The 21,749-nt window shown below is 34.4% G+C and overlaps 1 protein-coding gene across 1 annotated transcript in view; it reads right to left on the reverse strand.

The window, feature by feature from the left end:
* Positions 1-171: 171 nt before the first annotated feature.
* The window catches only part of LOC133185590 (uncharacterized), a 31,766-nt gene continuing 10,188 nt past the window's right edge, over positions 172-21,749 (reverse strand). The window contains exons 2-5 of the mRNA XM_061320893.1: positions 8,619-8,884; positions 6,442-7,492; positions 5,076-5,217; positions 172-3,529 (exon numbers count right to left, since the gene is read on the reverse strand). Of these exons, the coding sequence (XP_061176877.1) occupies positions 403-3,529; positions 5,076-5,217; positions 6,442-7,492; positions 8,619-8,884 (4,586 nt within the window). The 3' untranslated portion in view covers positions 172-402. The remainder of the gene's footprint in view (positions 3,530-5,075; positions 5,218-6,441; positions 7,493-8,618; positions 8,885-21,749) is intronic.

Genomic DNA, 21,749 nt, shown 5'->3' on the forward strand with positions numbered 1-21,749 from the left:
GCACACAATGCCTAGTAAAAAAAATCTTGTAATACTACACTACAGAATAAACAGTTATGTGCTAGCTAAGAGCATACATGATCTTAATTTACATATTTTGATCTCTCTTTTTTTTCATTTATAAAAATAGATGTTAAAATGAAATATATATATAGTATAATGATCTTTTGAATATAGAACAGATTTCATACAAAATTTTAAAACAATGAATAACGAGGGTAAAGTAACAGTTCATTGATAATTTTTTTTTTAGAAATATTGCATATGGCACTTTTCAATGTAAACTGGAAAAATTTTTGTCATGGAAACATTATCATCACAGGGAGTGAATGTTTGATGAAATTTTTTATTTTCCATAAATTTTTGGAAATTTCCGAAATTAGGAAATTCTGGAATTTTGATTCACACCATAGAAAACCTCCAGTCATCTTCGCTGTTAGAACTGTTCTGTTTTGAATTTCCAGACATTGATTTCAAAGTACTTTTAATGGAGCCAATTAAGGAAGAACTACTTTTTTCACTGGGGTACTTCTGACTTCCACTGCTGCCAACTTTCACAGCCTCCTTGTTGAATCCATACCCATGGTCCACGAAATCCGAGGACATTTTGAGGGATGAGTTTGATCCCGTTTTCAGGGATTCCATAGACAACATCATATCCTCTCCGACCTCGAATATCGGATCAAACTTAATGTATGTGGATGAGGTGCTGTGCCTCTTGCTATTGCTTTTGTGACTTTTGTTGGCATTCTTGCTGGCATCACGACTTGAAATGACCGATATAGGATCCACATCGGTCTTTGGACGGCGTCTCACAACTTTGCTGGTATCTATTTTTGAAACATCAACCCCTCCAATAATCTTAGTCCCCTGATTGCCACCGGAAATATCTTTCACTTGGTCGATATTAGTTATTCCCATCCGACGTGAATCCCTTCCACTGACCAGTTCACTTCCCGCATCCAGACCGTTCATCCTAGAGTCAGCCATTATGGGTTCCATGTCATTTACTGCCACTCTGTATGATGAATTCCTCTGGACCAGTTCATTATTCACTACTCCCTGATTGTTACGTACAGCCACTCTGTACGAGTCTGTCCGTGTGCAGTCCATCAGGTAGTCGTCATTGGAGGTAGGTGGGGGGTAACTATCTGTCAAACCACTGTAGGAATTTTGATTGCTTAGGGAAGGAGGTGGGTTATTAACTCTTTGCTGGAAGGATGGACAGCTCAAACTTTCTCTCATGGCCACTCTGTATGATCCTGTTCTATAGCTGTTACCTTCCCCCATTGCCACTCTGTAAGAATCTGTACGGTTGGATGGTTCGGCAGGGGGTCCTTTGTGAGAGTTTCTGTCATTGGTGGGTTCTGCCATGGCTACCCTGTAAGAGTCTGTTCTATTGGAGGATTCCTCTGCATAGTTAGAGCCACCATAATTAGAGGCACTATTATTCAAGTTCATGACATTTACCACTGCACCTCTCTTGCTATTGCTAGGAGCCTGCTTTGTTGGTTTATAGTTTCTGGTCCTTTCTTGGTATTTGGTGCTGGTATAGTTCACCATGTGTTCAGGGAGTGAAGTTGTAGATTTCATTTTTCTCTCTGGTTCTGATGGCTGAGCAGGTGCTTGCTTAGTTCTTCTCCTGCCCCTCTCAGCTGGTTTATAAGTTGGTTCCGAATTTTTGAACCTTTCAGGAGGAGTGTCCCAATTTCTGGAATGGTTTTCCATTCTTGATACGGAAGAGTGAGGGGTAGATGTTGACATTGGTGGTCCAGAAAAAGTCCGGAATGATTGATTTTCTGCTTGAGTTTCATTAAAAGAATCCAGGCAAGTTGTTGTTATGGCTATTGTTTCAATTGTGGAACTAAAGTTGGAATTGTCACTAATATAACTATACTGGTTCTGAACAGAACCAGAGAAGGTGGACTGCTCTGAGAGAGATTCAAATGATCCAGTAGGGGTGTTCATCATGGGAACATCCAGGTTGGATAAATTTGGGGAACTGCATGTGCTCTCCCTGGTGACATAGGTTAAGCTGTTGCTAAGAGACATGGACCCTGCTGATTCCAGTGAGTTGATGCTGCCAAATGAACTAGTGCTGTACATTCCAGAAAAACTTGTACATGAATTTGATGCAGTTTGATTTAAGAGAGTGCCATTATGAATGGGGACATTTGTACAAGTTGGATAATGACCCTCCTGGGTTTTTTCGAAGGAAAGTGTTTTCACAGTTTCTTTTTCACTAGGCACTTTTTGAGACTCCTGAGATTTCCTTTCTGAAGACTGAGCGCGAGCACCAGGTTTAACCACTAGAGTTGGATGATACTTGAGTGGTATGTCTTTCCTTTCTTCTTGGACTGTCAGTTTATACACTCCTTCTTCAGATAAGTCAGCAACTTTGGTTTCTTTTCCCCCATCTTCAGAGGAAGTTGGAGAAGAGACAAGTGGAAGCTGAAGGGACAGTGGCATTCCTGGGTTGAACATATTGATGACAGGTGAAAAGTTCAGAGACTTTGGTGTCTTTGGTCCACTCATTGATCGATCTGTACTTTTCAGAATTCCTGACTTTGGATGATCTTCATTTGACTTCTTGTTCATACACCGTGGCCAAGATTTTGTATAGTCATAAGGTTGGGTATCTTTTGAGTTGGAGTGGAATCCTTTTGGCAATGTCTGACAGTAAACATTTTCAGCTGCTGTGTTTGTGTTGTCTAAAGAACCCTTCCCCTCGAAATGAGAAAATGAGGAAGGGTTTGTTGAATTTCCAAGAGAATTATTTTCACTAGCAACACTTTCACTGGAATTTTTATTCACTGTGGGATCACCTTCTATTGAAGTCTGTCTACTTAGTGAGATGTCTTCATCACTCATTACACAAAGGGATGGAATGGATGTTTTAGATATCTGAGTCTTTGAGATCAGCCTTGATGACATAGCCTCCTGGTCTGTATCAGAAAAAGAAGAAGAATCATGTGGAGATTTTGGATCCACCCCTGGACAGGAACTGGTTCTCTTTGGTGGAGCTGGTGGGCTTACTTTGTTTATAATCTTCCCACTGTTCGTCTTAGCCCCAGCAAATTTCTCTCCTCCCTCGGGATTATGGATCACACTGTCAACACTGCAAAGACTCTGGGAGTCTTTACTAAGAGACAATTCCTCTTCCTCCTCATCTTCATCCACGAGTGTGGCACTGCTCTTCCTTAATCCACTGTCATTGTGGAAGGACGTATAAAAGCCTTCCTGATCCACTGAATAAACTGACGATTCCCCATCATCACATGGTAGGGGTCTTTTCTGTGGTGAGGACATCATCAGGTCCAGTGCCATGATGTTTTTCTTGGTCAGTCTTGTGAGGGAGGATATGGTCTCTGCACTACTGGAGGTGACCTCCTCCCGCCCCAGGGCTCGGACAGCCAGACTCTTCAGCCAGGTCTCTGTGTCAAGTTTAGCATTTACAACAGAGCTCACATCCCCCGCTACTGTGCTGGCATCATCCCCAGTATAGCCTCCAGTTGATTCTGTCCCACACCTACAAAATAGGATCAGTTGTAGTATAAAGTCAGATTTCAATGCATGGGGTGTTAGTCAAATACTAGCATATCTTATCAAAGATTAGGCTTAAAACCTTCCTTGTACATGTACTAAACCGTGGGTTTCTGAAGATTTATGTATGTGAATCAAATACTCCTTTCTTTGCACTTATTAAAAACTTGGGAATAACTTTATCAAATTACTGCATGTGGGATATAATTTAGTAATGCAAAGGCCCTAAACTTGAAATTTAGTGCACTACCAGTTCAAAGTATTCCTGATATTTTGCATCAATTTTGGATAAAATATTTCTGGAAAAAATATCCCTTTAAAGAAAATATATCAAAAGATCAATTATCATTATGTAGTCCCTCCCCAACTTGTTAATTTTCTTTGCTTTGACAAATCAGAAAAATACATGTAACATGCTATTCGTTAGCAAAAGTCTTCACAAAGGGAGAAGACTCTTCTTCATTTTATTTTTCCTCATACATTTAGATCACATCTATAGAGGAAAAACCGTGATGTTGTATTATAAATAAAAATTCTTCCTCATCTAAAAGCATACAATTAAATACAAATGTATGTCAAAAGCACAGAAATGATGGGCATTTTTTGTAGAAAAATATGTCTTAATTACATGTAGAATCATGGTAGTGACATAAGAATATGACATTCTTATAATGAAATTCTAGAAGAAATTCATTTTATCTTGTAAGATCTGCAACTAGTTTCGTATATCAGAGAAGTACAGGTAAAAAACCCACAGTGAAATACTGAGAAAGCATATCAAAACAAAATAGGCCTAGTGAATGTGACACCTCGACACGTGTGCTAAAATGAAAAGCCTTTAACTGGTAGATTAGAGAAAGCAAATCTAATACTTATAATGGTAAGGATAAAGCAGAATTGTTCCATTCTTTACAATAGACCTGACATTTTGAGGTGAGAGTTCTTATAGTCTTTTATTCTCTTCTGGTAATAAGCATCAGATTATAACTTAAATATCCCTCTTAACTACGACTGATCAAATCTAGGCACCTACTTAATTATTCCATATTTAGATGCCATACTACATTGATCAATTTTATGTGATATTCATATCTGACAGATAAAAAAAATATTTATAAGAATTAACAGAGACTTAAACTTCCTCTTACTGAAGTTCAAGAGAAAAAAAATCTCACATTTCAAAAGTTTATTTATTTATTTTTTTTAAAAGTCCCATATAATGGAAAATAACTTGCAGTATAAATTTTTCACTATATTTTGGCACTTAATGATATAGTCACAAATTCAAGAAAAAAGTGAATAAATAAAAAAACTTTATAACTGCACACATCAAACACCCATGATTTGGGAAAAACAAATTAATTAACATATACATTTGATTTGTAGATTTGAACTCCTTTGCAGTAACTATGTATATAAACTGTAATATAAGGATTATATTACCAATTTGTTTTCACCCTTTGCTGTTATATTACTTTTCTATTTACATGGCCAATTATACAAGTACTCTGTGATTTTTATCCCTTATTTACCTGCTTTCTGGAGGAATTGGCGAGTCTCGTCCTGAGTCGTTACCAAGGGAATACTGCGACGTGGAGTTGGGAATGGTCTCAGTTTTCACAACGTGGTCACTGTCTAAAGAGTGTCGATTACTACTACTGCCACTCCAATGACCTGTAAAACACAGGTCAAGGTCATAAGTACTAATTTTTCACAGTAAATATTAAAAGTCCATTAATCAATAATTTAATCTTACTTTCATTATCATTTCTCTTGCAGAATCTAATGTAGTCAAAGAAGATTACAGAACAATTCACTAAAGCCTTTTTTTAGGGGGGGGGGGGGGTAATGAGGGTTGAGGGATTAAAACCTAGTTGATAGTAGCTCTGTCTAATGTTTTTGAGAACAATGTACTAACAATTTTAAATTATTATTTCAAAATAATTTGTCTTTCTCTGCATTTATTGTCCCATGATTAGAAGACGTAATGGCTAAATAAGTAGTCTATTGATCTTAGTGGGGCAATGTTGACTTTTAATACGAGCTGTTCAGGAAACGAACTGGCATGCTTGCGAGTATCAGATTAACATATTAACCTGATCCTAACAGTCTGACTTAAGGACACCATACACCGATATCAAGACAGGCTAAATTGATCGAAGGAACACGCTATGTAAAACTACTGTGGAATTCACAGTTTTGTGCAGAATAGAAATAAATATTGCATGTCAATGTCCAATTCCTCAACAAATACAAATCAAATAATGTCAATACAAATCCATGTAGTGGTTTTATTGCTTAATAAGTGACATACAATCCCAACCAGAGGAAATGATTCCTGTTTTTAATTCAATTTATTGAAGGAAAACTTAATAAATAATGAATAAAAGCATTAATTTGTCATGTTCAGTACAGTTCTTAGCTTAATAATTCCAAGGTTTGCTCAATTTTTCTTGCTAAGTGCCTTTTCAAAACATTTCTAAAGAATGCATTCTTAAATATCCGGTCTTTTGCTTAGCTTGCATAACTCGTAACACCGTCAATATCTCAATATTCAGTGAACTTTAATGTACATTTTTATGCACTTTTCAAGTTTTACCTTTTACTTTGATGCATTTATAAAATACCTACATATGCATCTCTTATATCCTAGTATTAATGAATTGGGAAAAAAGGGTATTGGAGCCACATGCATATTTAATGAATGAGAAAACCATTTTTTAGAGTGTTCTTTGAACAGTAAGAGCATTAAGTTACCTTTTACGATCTGTGCAATGGGGAGTGAATTTTTAACATAACCTGAGGAAGAATGCTGATCTGTGAAACTAGAAAGGAATTATTTTATGTTACCTGCAAATATTTGTAAGGGGGGGGGGGGGATTGTAAGTTTTACGTTACCTGAGGAAGACTGCCGATCTGTATAACTAGAATGCCTCTTGGAAATTTCTCTCAACTTGACTGAAGTTGTCCAGTCCTTAGGCATGGACTCCCAGGGAAACTCATTTCTCTTGATATTGCGCTTGGGTAACGTATTACTTTCAGTCTCAAATCCATAGTATGTCCCGGGACCCACCCTCAAGTTCATTTCTTTTCTGGTCAACATGTTATCAGGCATACTGGGCATTTTAGCCAAGTTTGAGGGACTAGAAACCTCAAAGTCTATTGCGTCAAGGTCTAGGGACTTTGGTCGCGATTTGTGGATTTTTTCTACAAGTCTGTTCCCACTGTTGCTCCGCACCAAAGATTTAATTTTATTACTGATGATGCTGCCACGTTTAGTGAGACGGGATTGCCGACTGTCATTCGAGTGGTTACTATTCAGGCTTAGCTCACTTTCATTTAGTCCAGCAATTTGAGATTTTCGTTCAATTAGGGCCTTCGCAGAATTCAACTTGGCACATCTTGGAAGCGATTTTGATCTACGACACGGAAAAAATTTCATGATTTTCGGTTCCTTGAACAATCTCTCATCCTCCTTTCTCTCTTCAATTTTGGCATCAATTTCATCCAGATACTTTGCCATTTCCTCGTCCCTTGGAACCTCAATTTCCAGAACATCCAAATCTTCAAAATTATAGTCCCTAACATGATCTCGCCCACTTGTACTTACTCGCTTCTGTTCAAACTTTTCAATTTCCTGCAGAATACTTTCAGACACACCAGAAACAGTTCTCCTTCTTTTCTTCTTTTTGACATCCTCATATTCTATTTTTGCTAGGACCTTCCTAAAGGACTGCATGCGATGGAACCCCGTCCCTGAGGTGTCTATTTTTATCACTTCAGATGGAGGTATCACTATGTCACATGGCTTGTTTTCTTCTTCTTTCTCCTCCTTTGCTTGATCTTTCTTCTCTGCGGGGAAGAGTTCACCAGTGATGTGAATTGTTTTCCTCCGTTCTTTCAATTTCAACTTTTTGTACTTCTTCTCAAAAGTAAACACATCTTGTGACTGAAAAAAAAAATTAAGTCTATTAAAAATTTCTGCATATTATTTGAGCTACCAGAAAGAAAAACCTGCAGAACCAAAAAGAAAAAAATCCTTAATTAAAACCTAAGTATTTAGGTACAATTGATAAACTATACCTTCCTATCCTTCTTCATATTGACCAATGCTTGACTATCCTATAACACATCTGAAATCTATATCCACAGTTTCTAGCTGCTTCAAGGTGTTAAGAGGACTACTCAACTGACAAATGCTTCCCATTTGAAAGTTGTTTTTGTTTATTTAAGTAATTAATATTTAATTATAAAACATCACCTAATGATGTAAAAATGTTATCATTAGTGGTTGAATGAATTTAAAACTCATTGGGCAAAATTTCTGATGAGCAATTAGGATAGCAGTTATCTAACAAATGCTACAATGGAAGCAATTATGGTGGAAACTCTGAAATGACCATTAAAACTGTATTACCGGTAGCTATTCATAACTGCAAGTACCCATATATTCCATAATTACCAACTAAATATACATATTTCTATACAATTGTTACACTTGTGTACTGAAGTTAAAAAAAAATAACTGTCTACATAAGAAAGATTTTCTGATTTTGCCCAAAAAATAAAGTTTTCTGAGAGCAATTAAAGACTTGTAATACTTTCTCACAATTTGTAATGTTATTTTTGAGTTTTGTGAGATGTTGAGAGAGGCATGGGCTACAAATGTGCTCTTTTTTGTTTAATATGTGCAGAACTGTAGCTCAGTGGAATTGACTAGCTGGACAAACATACCAGAGAGCTACAGAGCCATCCATTGTAAAAAAAAAAATATCAAAAATCTTTGATCTAGGTGATGGTTTTGATCGCATGTTTCAGGTATTATTTCTTGCATTATATGCATTCTCCTGCCTAGAGCATTGTAATGAATAATACGTTTATTCCTTCTCTTTTTATTTTATTTACCTTTCAATGGTTCCAAACAGTCTCTGTGGCCTTGGAATGTGCCCGTTTCAAAAACTTCGCCTACTGACAGCCATGTAAGGGTTGTTCTGGCTATTGTGGGCAAAGTTTCTGAAACATACACATTCCAAGGCCACAGAAACATGTAACCATAAACATTGTACAATGCTTACCCTTCTTGGCAGGTTGAAGTCAGGGGAGGAGATCTTGGGTTCATTGAGAGCAACTGGCCAAAGTTTGAACAGTCTTGATGTGCAGAGTCCATCTTTCCTGTACAGGTCCGCTCCTCGCATGATCTTCCCTGGGGAAGTCTCACACAGCATGTAGTGGTCCTGTATACAGTGGGGACGGTTATCCGAGGTGAAAAGGTCACAGTCAAATCCATGTTTGGCAACATGATGGTCATGACAATGGCTAAACTTAGTCAGGTCACCAACAGCTGCAAAACAAGGACAAAATAATCAACTCAGAGATAATTAAGTCTATGTTTTAGGAAGTTTATTATCCATGACACATTTATATTTAATATCAAAATTTCATTTTAGAAATTAACCCATCACATTCAGGATATCTCTGGTCCATTTATTTCTCATTTGTTTTCTTTACAATTCATGATAAATACTTTTCTGTCATAAAAGCCTTCTCCAGAAAATTAATCACTGCATGTTGGTATGTAATTGTGCTTGATGAAAGAACACTAAAACTCAAAGACGACAGGTTAATATTGGAGAGTAGGTACGCCATCAGACAAGTATTAATGAGCTAGTGAGGACCGTTAGTGTAAATCCTTGACAACAGAATCCACAATTGTCTGAGGAGACCACTGGTCAGAAACATTTAATAATACGAAGTACTCTTTATTAAAAAAAATATCCCTCCATAACAGTTAAACCTCAGGCTGGGTTCTCCCTTTGAACATTATAAACTATATACAGTATATTACTCAAAATGATGGGGGAATTAAAAGGTAGAAACAAAGATATATATATATACACAATCATCACTTTGGGGTATGGAAAGGCATCATACAGTGTACCACCTTTGAACAGTTTAAGCATCATAATTCTAAATACATAAGAAATGTACTTTTGGACTATACTAGTGTAGTTCTGGTCTATACTGACCATGCTTCAGGAGACCTGTATGCACTTTTACATATCAACCTGCACTCCTGGAACTCAATCTATTTATGTTCAACTGAAGTCCAAATGCAATATTGTTAATCATAATATATTATGCCAAAAGGGCTCTTTACACTGAATTGAACATGAGATTTAAATACATATTTAAGTTATATTATGCCCATTTCTGAGTCACATAAATAAAGTAGAAATTCTATGGTCTTGCATGTTAAGAGTAATATTTGATCCTGAGGAATTCTAAACAAACAGTTCTTCCATTCTACACACAGGAGTTATTTGTTTAAGAGTTAGGTTATTTTTTTCCTGTTACCTTTCACTGGTGACAAAACTATGTGGATTTTATTTCGAGGCCTGTCTCGTTAGCAGTTTGTTCATTTTAACCCACACGATTCAGTAGCCATGATTAATGCCACCTTTTAATCTTTTCTGCCTACAGTAAAGTTTTCACATATGTACTACAAACCTTTACTTAAGAAATAAAAATAAATTAGCCTTGTTAATTAGTCATGAGAGTGTTCTAGTTCCCCCTTCGGGGCCCCATAGCTTTCATCGATTTGACCAGAAATTGCCCTGTGGTTTTTAGCGGGACTAAGGACCACTTCTAGTGCCACATGTTTCCTCCATACAAAAAGGGTGGTCCATAAATCAATGAAAATAAAAACACTCAAATAATGTCTATTGAAAAGTGTTAGCTCCATCATTCAATTATCATTTAGTATTCAATCTGACAAAATTTAAAGTGTTACGCTGTCCCAGAGATGGACATAATTATGATGAACACAACATTCTTATTAATATATCATAAGCTAGCAGCCAATGTGCTAGAAGTAAACCAAATACGTATTTCTTTAAAAAGAAAGTGAGACATTGCCAACATTTTCTTACTTTACTTATGCAAACATGAATTCAAACCATACAAATTGATTTTTATCAATAATTTTCGATCATTTATCACTGAAGTTCTCTGATTACAAAATTTATCATCTCCCATCCCTCTACCCCCTCTTTTTGGCATTTAATCATCAATACAATCATATATCATTCCTCAAACACAGTGTACAATTAATCATTTACAGGTGACTCTCGATCTCTCGAAGTTCAAGGGACCGCAAAAAAAGTTCGAGAGATCGAGGGGTTCGAGAGATAGAAAGCGAATAAAATCCGGAATTTTCAGTTCTGATCATCATTGTTCTACTTTTATAAATACCGGAAGTATATGTTGATAATGTCAATGCACGTTTTCATTCATATTTTACAGCAAATTTGCTTGATTTCAACAACAATGATCGTATTTTGAACGAATAAAACGATCTCTTTAAGTTTCAATATGTATTTGTTTTCATTTCATGATAAGATGAAACCTGAATAGCAATTGCCACTTCTATCCCCTGGGCTTGATCGGGTCCTTCACCAGATTTCTTGTATTAAATCGGTATAGTATTCAATTCTTGAAATAGGATATTGTGCAATGTTTGTTATACTGAGTTAATGTAGACTCTCATAAAACTTCATAATCTAAGGAAAATTATTGACACGTCTCTTAAATTATTTTCTAAAAATTATCGTCTTGTTGTCAAGTCAAAATAAGTTGTGAAGCAATTCGTTTATAATTTTCCAATTATAACCAATAAATTATATCAACACTCGGATGCTCACAGGTATAGTGTCATCTATGTAAACACCAAATTAACACCTCCATGCCAGCCCCCGACGTTCACTGTTATCCAGGTAAGTCCAAGCTGCATTAATTTTACGCTTGATTGGCGTGTACACACACGTAATCAAAACTTCGAGAGATAGAGAGTTAAAAACAATGAAATGATTGTAACGGGACCCAGGTCTTGGTTCGAGAGATAGAGAACTTCGAGAGATCGGAAGTTCGAGAGATAAGAAGTAAATTTGCTTAGTTAGATAGAGCAAAAAAACGGGACCGGAGGTTCACTTCGAGAGATCGAGAACTTTGAGAGATCGGAGTTCGAGTCATCGAGAGTCACCTGTATATAATACAGTAAAATTAATGACACAGTTTCAGTCAATATATAAATACTGTGCATTATAAACACATTAAAATGTGATGTAAACAAAAAACACACGATTAGTTTCAGCTGATTATATCAGGGTACATTTTATCACACAAAGTGTCATACATGAAATGTTGTGTTCAGATGATGTGAGGCACACACCATACAAAGCAGCCTCAGTTACGCCACCTAAATTACAGATTTAAAATCACTCATTATAACTCAGTTTGATATTTATCAAGAAAAAATATATCAGAGAGATGTTATATAAAATTTAAAATCAGAATTAAATGAGACATAGAGATATCTATCTATCAGCATGGTTCCCATTCTTTTCTTTTTAACTGACTTTTTAAATATATGTCAGATGTTATAAATTGTAAAAATTAATGATACGCAGAATTGTTACTTATACGTATACCCAGCCCCCAATTATAAAAATGCCTGTATGACTACTGAATGTCAGAGATGTTTATATACTTACTTTTCGGTTGTGAAATCTCTGTAAATTTAAAACCAGTAACATTAGCAGTACATTAAAAATGAACTCAATTTCTATTTTCATTTAAGAAGGATTCTGAATGGCCGACTTAAATACTAGCTGCTACTACAGTTATGGTCTTCCCCCAGTCAAACTCTGATCATAAATTTGGTTAAACTTTTAAAGGTTTTAATGAATAATAATGGAAATTGATAATTAAAAGATGAAACTAACTAGGAACAATCTTTTCAATTTTTTTAATTTGAAATTACTAAAACATGTAATTTTTTTATGGACCTGTGCATCAGATGTGGTCTTCCAATCATCTTTATAGTTTTAACACAATAAATCAATACACATTATAATGCCTTGATTGGAAATTATACACCCTGGCTATGCTGAATGGCCGCCCCATTGATAATTGATGAAGCTGAACATATAACTCTGTCATTTAAGCTGTTTCAGCCATTTTTTGACAAAGCTTATTGAATTTCTGTTTTTTGAATATTCGATCTCCCACATAATAATGTTGCCATTTACATTTTTCCACTTAAAGAAATAAATTAATATAAATTCAGTCACCGTGACCGAAGATCAGGTCTCCTTTGCAGAAGAGATCCATTATATACATGTTCTTTGAAGTCAGAAGAAACAAAATCTATATTGCATTCTATCACATATTGATGGAGTTTTGTTTCAAAGAGGTTCAAAGATGTTCTACTTAAGTATTTGCAAGTTATTTTGCATATTATATTAAAATAGTTCTCAGTGATGGATTATGATCTGCATAATACCTTTGATGCAGCTTGTCAGAATTAGCTACATAGCTTGATTTAGCTTTTAAAAATAAATAAAAACTTATTTTAGCTATCATCTAACATGTGCAACTATACTTGTTCAACTTGTAGAAAAAGATGCACTTTGGAGATATAATACTTTTCAACTTTGTACAGTTTTGAAGAGATTGTATCGGACCTGTTGATAGCTGCAACTCCGACAAAGATGTGGAATATATACTGAATATCACAAACAACCTAACTGATGCATCCATGCCCTTATAATTCATTTTAGCTCCTCCGAGCCACTGTGCCAATTCCTGATGAATCCTATTTTGTATAATTATTCTCAAAATAAGCATCAAACTTGATCTTTTACAACTTTAATAGATCTCCAACTCCACTCTTACCTTTAGTAAATTAATGTATAGAAATAGCAAAATTAGTCATTAAAGTAGGCTGCATCCATTCCAGTCTGAATGCAAATGACTTAAAGTTTATAAGGTATGAAGTTTTGAGTAGTACATTATACCCAACTCCTTTGTTAGATTTCAACTTACTTGGGGGGGGGGGGGGGGGGCTTTGATTTTTAAGTTGTACCGATATGAGAACAACTCAGAATTCAGATTTCATTGAACTTTGACTTTCTGCTTTAATTTGTAAATGTAAGAAATGAATATTGATTTGAATGTAAGATTTTCATTCTTAAAAAATAACAGTCTGTTTTATCTTGTTACAAAAAAGATGTTACATATTCAATGTTTTTCATGTGACAACTACACTTCACACCATATTCAACACTTTATTCTATACTTGAAATGCCAAGTCCTAACTATTTGAAGCAAATAATGCAATATAATTTAATTGTTACTCCATCAAACCTAATATTGTATCAGAATAAGATACAGATAACGGTTAAAATCTTTGTCACATATTCTCATATATGAAAGCAGATAAAAATAATAAAATCTTAATTGGCACACATTCAGAAAGGTTTTTAGTGTTAATATGAGTTTTATTTATTTCTTTTCTTTTTTTTTGGTCACAGGTAAAGAAGGTCACAGTCCGCTTTATGTGTTAATATATTGTCACATAGCATTAACAGGTCTTGATTGAGTGGACCACCTTGTATGATCCCTCCCTCATTTTATGTCGCAACTCATTTTTTTTGTCCTGGAGAAATGCTGAATAATTTTTTTTTTCCAGGTTAACCTTAATTTTCCATGACAAAATTTTATCATGGGAGGCATGCTATGACACAATATTCATTACACTCATCAAATTATAAAGTATTATCAAAGAAGATTTTGAAAAGCTTACAATCAATTTATATCTATAATTCTACACTGTATGCATGTGCTTTAAAAAAGTCTGATTAAATGGTGCTTTCATATTCTTTTCTGTAAAAGAATGATCAGAGATCAAATTTGAATGAAGAATTTAAACTGTAGGTCAAGTTTCCCACTGTGTAAATAAACAAAATGGGGTTTCCTTAGGTCAATAGAATTCAGAGTTTAGTTCTTGATAATATTATTGTTCAAACAAAGCACTTACAGGAAACAATCCGGTAACAGAGCTATACCATTATGCCATTTTGCTTACAATGTCTTCTGAATTTTCCAGTTTGGTGGATATGAAAGTAATTTATCCATTGACAGTGGGTCTTTAAATAAATAGTTTTATTACTGTCTACATACTGTTGTACTACTTGCAAGGGTACCTTAATGATCAAAACTTTCAGTCTTAAAATTTACTAGTTAAATAAATGGAGAAAAAATGGCCATATTAAATCTATAGCTATAGTCTTCTTTTAGACCTAAAATCAGGTATACATTTAACACAGCAGGTCAAAAGTCTTAATGGATATCCAAGTTATGCAAGATAGGGACAAATGGGCTACCATAAAAGTATTTCAGTATCAAAGCCCAAATCACAGAATTCCATACACATTGTTAGCATTGCTATGTATATTATTTTTATTGACAAAAGGTGTTGAGATATATTAACTTAAAATCTGGGCACAGTGTCAAGAATGTTTCTTAACAAATTTGCAAAAGAAGAGTTACCCTAAATAAAACTCCTGTCAAATCGTGATAAAAAATTTAAATGTTTTACACACATTTCAACATGTTTAGTATCAAGTACATTAGTCTTCCTCTAAACAGATAAACTTAGGCCATATGATGACGTATCTTTGTCAGATTTTAATGTAGGAGTCATAGTAAGATATAACTTTGTTTTTTTTTTTTACGTCGTTCTTACTCCATCACGACATCAGGGTTAACTGTCCTCTGTTGTGAAATTCAACACATTATGCTTTGAAGATGATCCCAGATATTTTATTGACATATTCAAATTCAGACAATACAAGATAATAACCTTTTGTAACATCAAAGTGCCTCATGACCTCAGCCTTCAAAGAGGGCACCTAAGGCTTCAATTTTTAAAAAAGTATATCAAAAGGCCAATCTTTTAAAGCCCATGTTCAAATCTTAAAAGAGTTTAAAAGTCTTATTATTTTAAGTTGTTAAAATGTGATTAAAAAGACAAACTTTTTCATATATACCTAAAAATACATATTAAAACCTTCAGCTTTAGAAAGTGAAATCAGTGGACACAAATTATTTGAAAACAATTTTAATACCTAAACTAGATACCTATATGATCAAATCATTGTTACCTGCATGCTTATATGCTTTATAGTCAATTAGGTAGATGATTTATTATCGATGAAATAAATGATAGTAATTAAACATTTTCCATAGAGTTGGTTCTCAGTGAAACACTACCGAAACTGATTTTTCTCTCTGAATTAGTGGACAGTTTTGCTAATGACCATTTTATTAAGCATCATTGTCCAACCCAGAGCAAATCACTGACTTCCGTACATAGCTCCAAATATTTACATAAGATTCAGAACTGATATCTGCCATCCAACACCTTCCTCTATCTCAAAGTAAATTGAAAACCATTGTTAAAATTCAATTCCACATCACCATAGTAACCACAAGAGAATGTGAAAGGGGCTGCGGGTCAAGTGGACAAAGCTTTTGTTGTTTGTTGAGGCGAGAGATAATGAGATTTTGTCCCATGATTGGGAGTGGATAAGGTCGTATCTTTTAGCTCTGTAGCTCAGGTGAAACAGCAACAAATGAGGAATGTGCATGCAAACGTCAAGCCGTGCACCTGAACTCCTGACTGCCAATCAGATACCAGCGAATTTGACATTTCGATAAGAAATTGTACTGGTTTTTAGATTTTGTGCTATTGGTGACATGCTTTGAATTCAATCCATGCAAAATCATTGTGGCTGACACATAATTTGTCTATTATAAGTTTATAACGATTCCCTTTCTGAATGTGAAATGGAATTTTATAACCTGCTGGGGGAAACTTCAATCAAGAAAGAAATGAAAAATCACATTAATAACAATTGTATGAATTGATAGGCAATCATGAGCCTTACTGGAAAAGATTTAATCAGATTATGTCCAAATCCATTATTACAACACCTTTCATATGAATATAACCAAGTGAATTTACATGATTCAAGTTCAAACATTGAAGGAGTGAATTTCTTGACTTTATTGTTGTTTCTGTATATACAGTTACAGAAATTTAATCTCTTCAATAGGGCTGCACTTAATCATAATCTGGTGCCTTAAAAATGGCTTAACCTTTCGCTGTAAACATTAATAATTGTTGACAAAATTCCATTAAGTAATAGATTGATAAGTGGGAAATAATCACAACTGTGCATTTTTAAGGTCTTCCGCTCCAGCGGGAGACCTTCTACTGATTCTGATGGTTAAGATTATTCTTATTATTCTTTTTTTTTTTTTCCTAGACGCCAACTTTGAGACCTCATATCTTGCTCATTTCTCAACGGATTTTGCTCAAATTTGCAGGGTTTATAGACGTTACAAAACTCTATCAGAATGCTGTCAAACATTTCAAAAATTCACTTCCGCTTTTGGGTTATCTCCCTTTAAATGAAAATTTAGGACGCTTCATTTCCAGACAAAGGCTCAGAGACTACAAAAGCTGGAGTAGAAATTCTACCGAATTTAAATAATAGAAGCACTGAAGTTGTGCACATCGGTTTTTGTTTTTCAATTTCTGTATTCAAAATGGCGCTAGAGAGGGGTCAAAAATTAGAACGCCTAAAAGAGCGAAAATTTACACATATTTTCCTTTTTATCTTCTAAACTAAAAATATTTTGATAAAACATGTAGAATAAAAGTTGTGCACAATTTTAAGGCCTTTCATTTGACACCACTAAAAAGGGTCTGGCCCCTAAAATTAGGGATCTGGGGCCCTTTAAAGTTTTTGCTTTATAACTCAAAAACGGTAAATATTTCGAAATAGCTGCCATAATTAAAGTTGTTATTTAACATCTTATTGATCTCAAGAAAACGTTATTTTGTTTGAGTCTTGTGTTCTAAATGAGCTAGAAGCTTAACACATATACAGGTAAGTGTTTTCATTCAGCAAGTAAACAAGAGGTTTTCATGCGTGTAATTAAAATAAACTTACTATAAATAATAAACCTAGCTACATTAGATGCTAATATTCTTTAGAATCAGGTTCTTGAAGTATTTTGTGCTTTATTTCCAAATTATTTACTGACAACTTTCCCTTTTATTTCATTTGTTTTCAAATTTGGATAAACCAGTCCACTTAACAGGGAAAAAAAGATAACCTTTTCTTCTTATCATATAAAAACAAACAATAAAGTTAGAAAATAAAACAAAACTTTAAACATAGACTATTCACAGCCATTAAGTACACGCCTTTTACATTCACTTTGTGTGTTTACAATTATGTAACCCCTCCCTCGATAGCGCGTGGCAAAGGAGGTCACCGAGGATCAATCGGCGTGTGAACCAGCGACCTAAGGTCATACACAAAACAAACCAAAGAATGGCCATTCCAAATACATTTTGTTAACTAAGTGATGAGTGGATAAATATGTTGAATCTTTCAGACTATTTCGTAATATCTTTGATTAAGTCGCTAGTACATTTCAATTTACATATTACAAGAAAGTTGCATATTTATTTTTATAAACATTGTATTTCTCGATGTTGAGATAATTGCGCTTTGTGGAAAATTACTTTAAAATCATTTCAAATCTTTCATATGATTTCGTCTTACTGTTTAATTATCACTCGCTCATTTTAATCAGCTAGTCTTAACTGCCTTTCACTTATTCACTTCAAATTCAATGCATTTTGAATGCCGAAAAGACCACTTTGTTTGCGTATTAAAGAAACAGTTTATTTATCTCTCTAATGTTATTATTTAACAAGTTGCTATTTCTTTCATGAACATTAAACAGCATGTATATAATTATCCCGATAATTGTACGTAGAGGTCACATTTTTAATTGTCAGGAAAATCGAAAATAAAATTAAGTACTTTTGAGTTCGTATTATTTTCTTCCTAACTTACAATAATATTGGTTTAAACAATATTTATTCAAAATAATGAATCGATTGGGTAACAGGCAATGCCTATAAATACCCTCTCTATACAAGAATCAAAGTTACAAAATACAATGGACTGAATATATATATATATTACAATGCGGGTAAACACACACAGACACACAATATTATTGCATACAAAATACTAGGTCGGACGCAAGTAAGCTAAATATTTCACTTGTATTTGAAAATTCTATCGAGCGTCGAAAGAATTTTACCCGTTAAAAAGTGTACCAAAAAACCCTTCCTATGCAGTTTTCTTTGGGAATCAATTGGCTTAGATAGTTTGCTCCGACATGTGTTGACAAAATTCACGCAATAAGAAGCCATACATTTCAAACTTGTGACCTCTTGGTCAGTGCTTGTGAAGATTACGCATGGCAATTAGTGTCTGGAAAACGAAGTATGTTTTATAAATGATTTGACAGGTTAAGATTTGTTCTCATTCTAAATTAAATACAAACACAAACCCGTTATTTTCTTTGTTATTTTATACCGTCCCTTATCAGTCTAGTCGAACCCCCGAACGGGGGTATACCCCCAAACGAGGGTTTTCCGTCCCGTCATGCAATGCGCAAGAACAGTAACTCTTGCCGTATCCAATATAAACAAACTTGCCTATATATCATTTATCTAAGGAAAAAGATCGATAATAATGTCATTTCTGCTATGAAATTGGTAAAATTTCAACAGAAAAAAAATTAACAGGTTAAGTTTTCCATAGTTTGAATTTATACTGTAGGAATAACGAAATATTTTCCGTCATTTCATGAAATTATTTATTATTTTGTAGGACGTCTCAATTAAGATTGTGGAATTTAAAACACAAGGAAAAATATTCTAAGAATGAGGAAATTATTAATTTAGAACCTAGATTTAAATAAAATAAAATGCAATCGTGTTTTCTCAAACAATCATATTTATTAATATAAAAAAAAAACCTACAACAACATGTTGCCAAACATTTTATTTAATTCTTATAAGATATAAAAGACAATAAATACGATAGATTTCATTTGAATTTTATTTTTATATGTATTTTTGTTACACTTCCTGGGCATGATTATCGATAATAAAGACCGTTGATTGCTAGTCAGAGGAAACGCGGACTGAAACCCACGATCATAAACAATTCGATATTAGCACCATTTTTTCTTGCATTTTATTATGAAAATAAAAGATATAATGTAGAATAATACAATTTTTATATAATTTCAATTTAGTATTAGTTGCTTATGTCTGTTTATCGAATGTTTTATCTTAAATACCTGCATATCAAGGAGCAAAAGATCGCCAACTTTGCCAGTGAATAAATCCCGATTTGTACAATAAAGTTGTATTTTTGTAAAATACAAACTCTAAAAACACCTTTAATCTATCATTTCCGAGTGGTTTTACATTTGCCAAATAATCCGTTACTTTGCACCGGCGATTTTTGTAAACCCCTACTTTTTGCGTGAAATACGCACATTTTTAAGCATCTGCGCACGCTCGTACCCCCGTTTGGGGGTATGGATTTCCCATTTCCGTTTACCCCCGTTCGGGGGTTCGACCAGACTGCTTATATCAGATAGATTATTTTTAAAACGTGTTGTTTAGGAAGATTAATCTTATGCATTTGTTTTATTTCATCTAATAAACTGAATTTACCCATGACACGAATTACTGGTACATGCATGTAAGTAAGCATAAATGCGGTTTTATTTGTTTATGTGGAAGAGCGCCCAAAATAAATACACTTCGAACTCAGGAATTTCCCTATTTTACTGTTTAAATCATAGGTCTGCTCAGCTGACGAGTTGTTTTAATAACGGCAATAAATTATATTCAAGTCCTGGCCAGCGATCGTTACGGTTGGTGACACTGCAATTAAACAGGTCGATACTCAGGTACTAAGATACTAACGGGTATATATATTTTCACCTAATATGTTTTCATTTAGTGTTTTCATAAGAAGTAAATTGCTGGATGATATCATGTTCTCCCTGATCACATCGATAGCGTGTAGAAACAGCGGTACATGAACACACGCTTTTGTGTACAAAGCAGACGATGGGGAAAAAACGGCGAAATAAAAACATTTCTCTATTAACTGAAATTATTGTCTTTAGACAGATAAAAATAAATGATTATCCGCCTGAGAACATGTGAAAATTATACCCAAATACAATGTAACGAAGGATTTGGGGTTTAATCCCGAGTACACAATTATAGCAATGATGTGTACATGTACATGCAGAATACCGCTTTTTTATCCTTCGTCCATGTGTTCCTCCTTAACGGAAAAAATTATCAGTAAATTATATTATACCGAACGAGGTTGAAAAATGACGAACTTTATTTCTTAAGATTAACAGCAATTATCAGACTTTTCTCATATCACTGTAAAAATGCCCTAAAAACTAAAACCATCTTTTTGACTTTGTCAACGCGTTTGATAGATAATGAAAAAAAAAACCGCTGGCAGATTTAGAGGAGGTTCAGGGGGCCTGCCCTCTTTGTATCCAAAATATACACAAGATTTAATAAATCAATTTTTTTATGTGGCTTTGGGCCCCTACCCCGACCCAAAACTGGTCGGGCCCCCTTTTCAAGACTCCTGTATCCGCCACTGAAAAAGAATGTGTTGTTCTCCTGGATGTCGATATCTGAATTATGTTTTAATTAAACACCTTGTCTAATATATCATGGGCGCCCATAATAGGACGATTATTTGTTTTTTAAAATAAAGTGGTTCTTACAGATGTTAAAAAAAACTTATAAACGGCTAATTAATTATTTTATTCATCTACAACAAATGTTAGTTTAGTTCTTTGCTAACATAATCCAACTTTTATAAATTAACACGGAAGTCGTGCGATCGTATACAAATACTCAGAAGCAATCTTTCATATTTAATGAACGTATAGGTGAATAAATTTCCTCTCATCACTATACGTATACCCCCATCCTCGAAATAAATAGAAAGTTTTCCTTTCGCAGTCGGTTGATTTTACCAGGTACATGTCAGTACAAGTGAGGATGGAGCTTTACAGAAGCAGGTGATGAATTCCGAGAGAGATAGGCACTGCCTATTTTATATACATGTACATTCCTAGGGACCTTGTTTTCTGAACCGATGTCACTGTTATTCAAAGACCTAGCTAGAAATTCTCTCTCTCTCTCTCTTTCTCTTTGAAATGCAGGCCCGTCGATTGTAAAAAAAAAAATGAGAAAATAATTTCAATTTTTAATAAGTATCTCACCTTCCAAGCCAAAGACCCAAGGAAGCTTTTCTGTTCATAATTCTTCATCTTTGTTTGCTTTCTTGGTGTATATGAGCGTTATCGTCGTTGTTGTTCTAAAGCTACTTGTAAATTTTTCTCATTTTTATCAAGAACCACAGGACCATAAC

The sequence above is a fragment of the Saccostrea echinata genome, unplaced genomic scaffold (assembly GCF_033153115.1).
Source record: "Saccostrea echinata isolate AGI-Se365-2 ecotype Australia unplaced genomic scaffold, CSIRO_AGI_Sech_v1 ptg000012l, whole genome shotgun sequence".
NCBI lineage: Eukaryota > Metazoa > Mollusca > Bivalvia > Ostreida > Ostreidae > Saccostrea > Saccostrea echinata.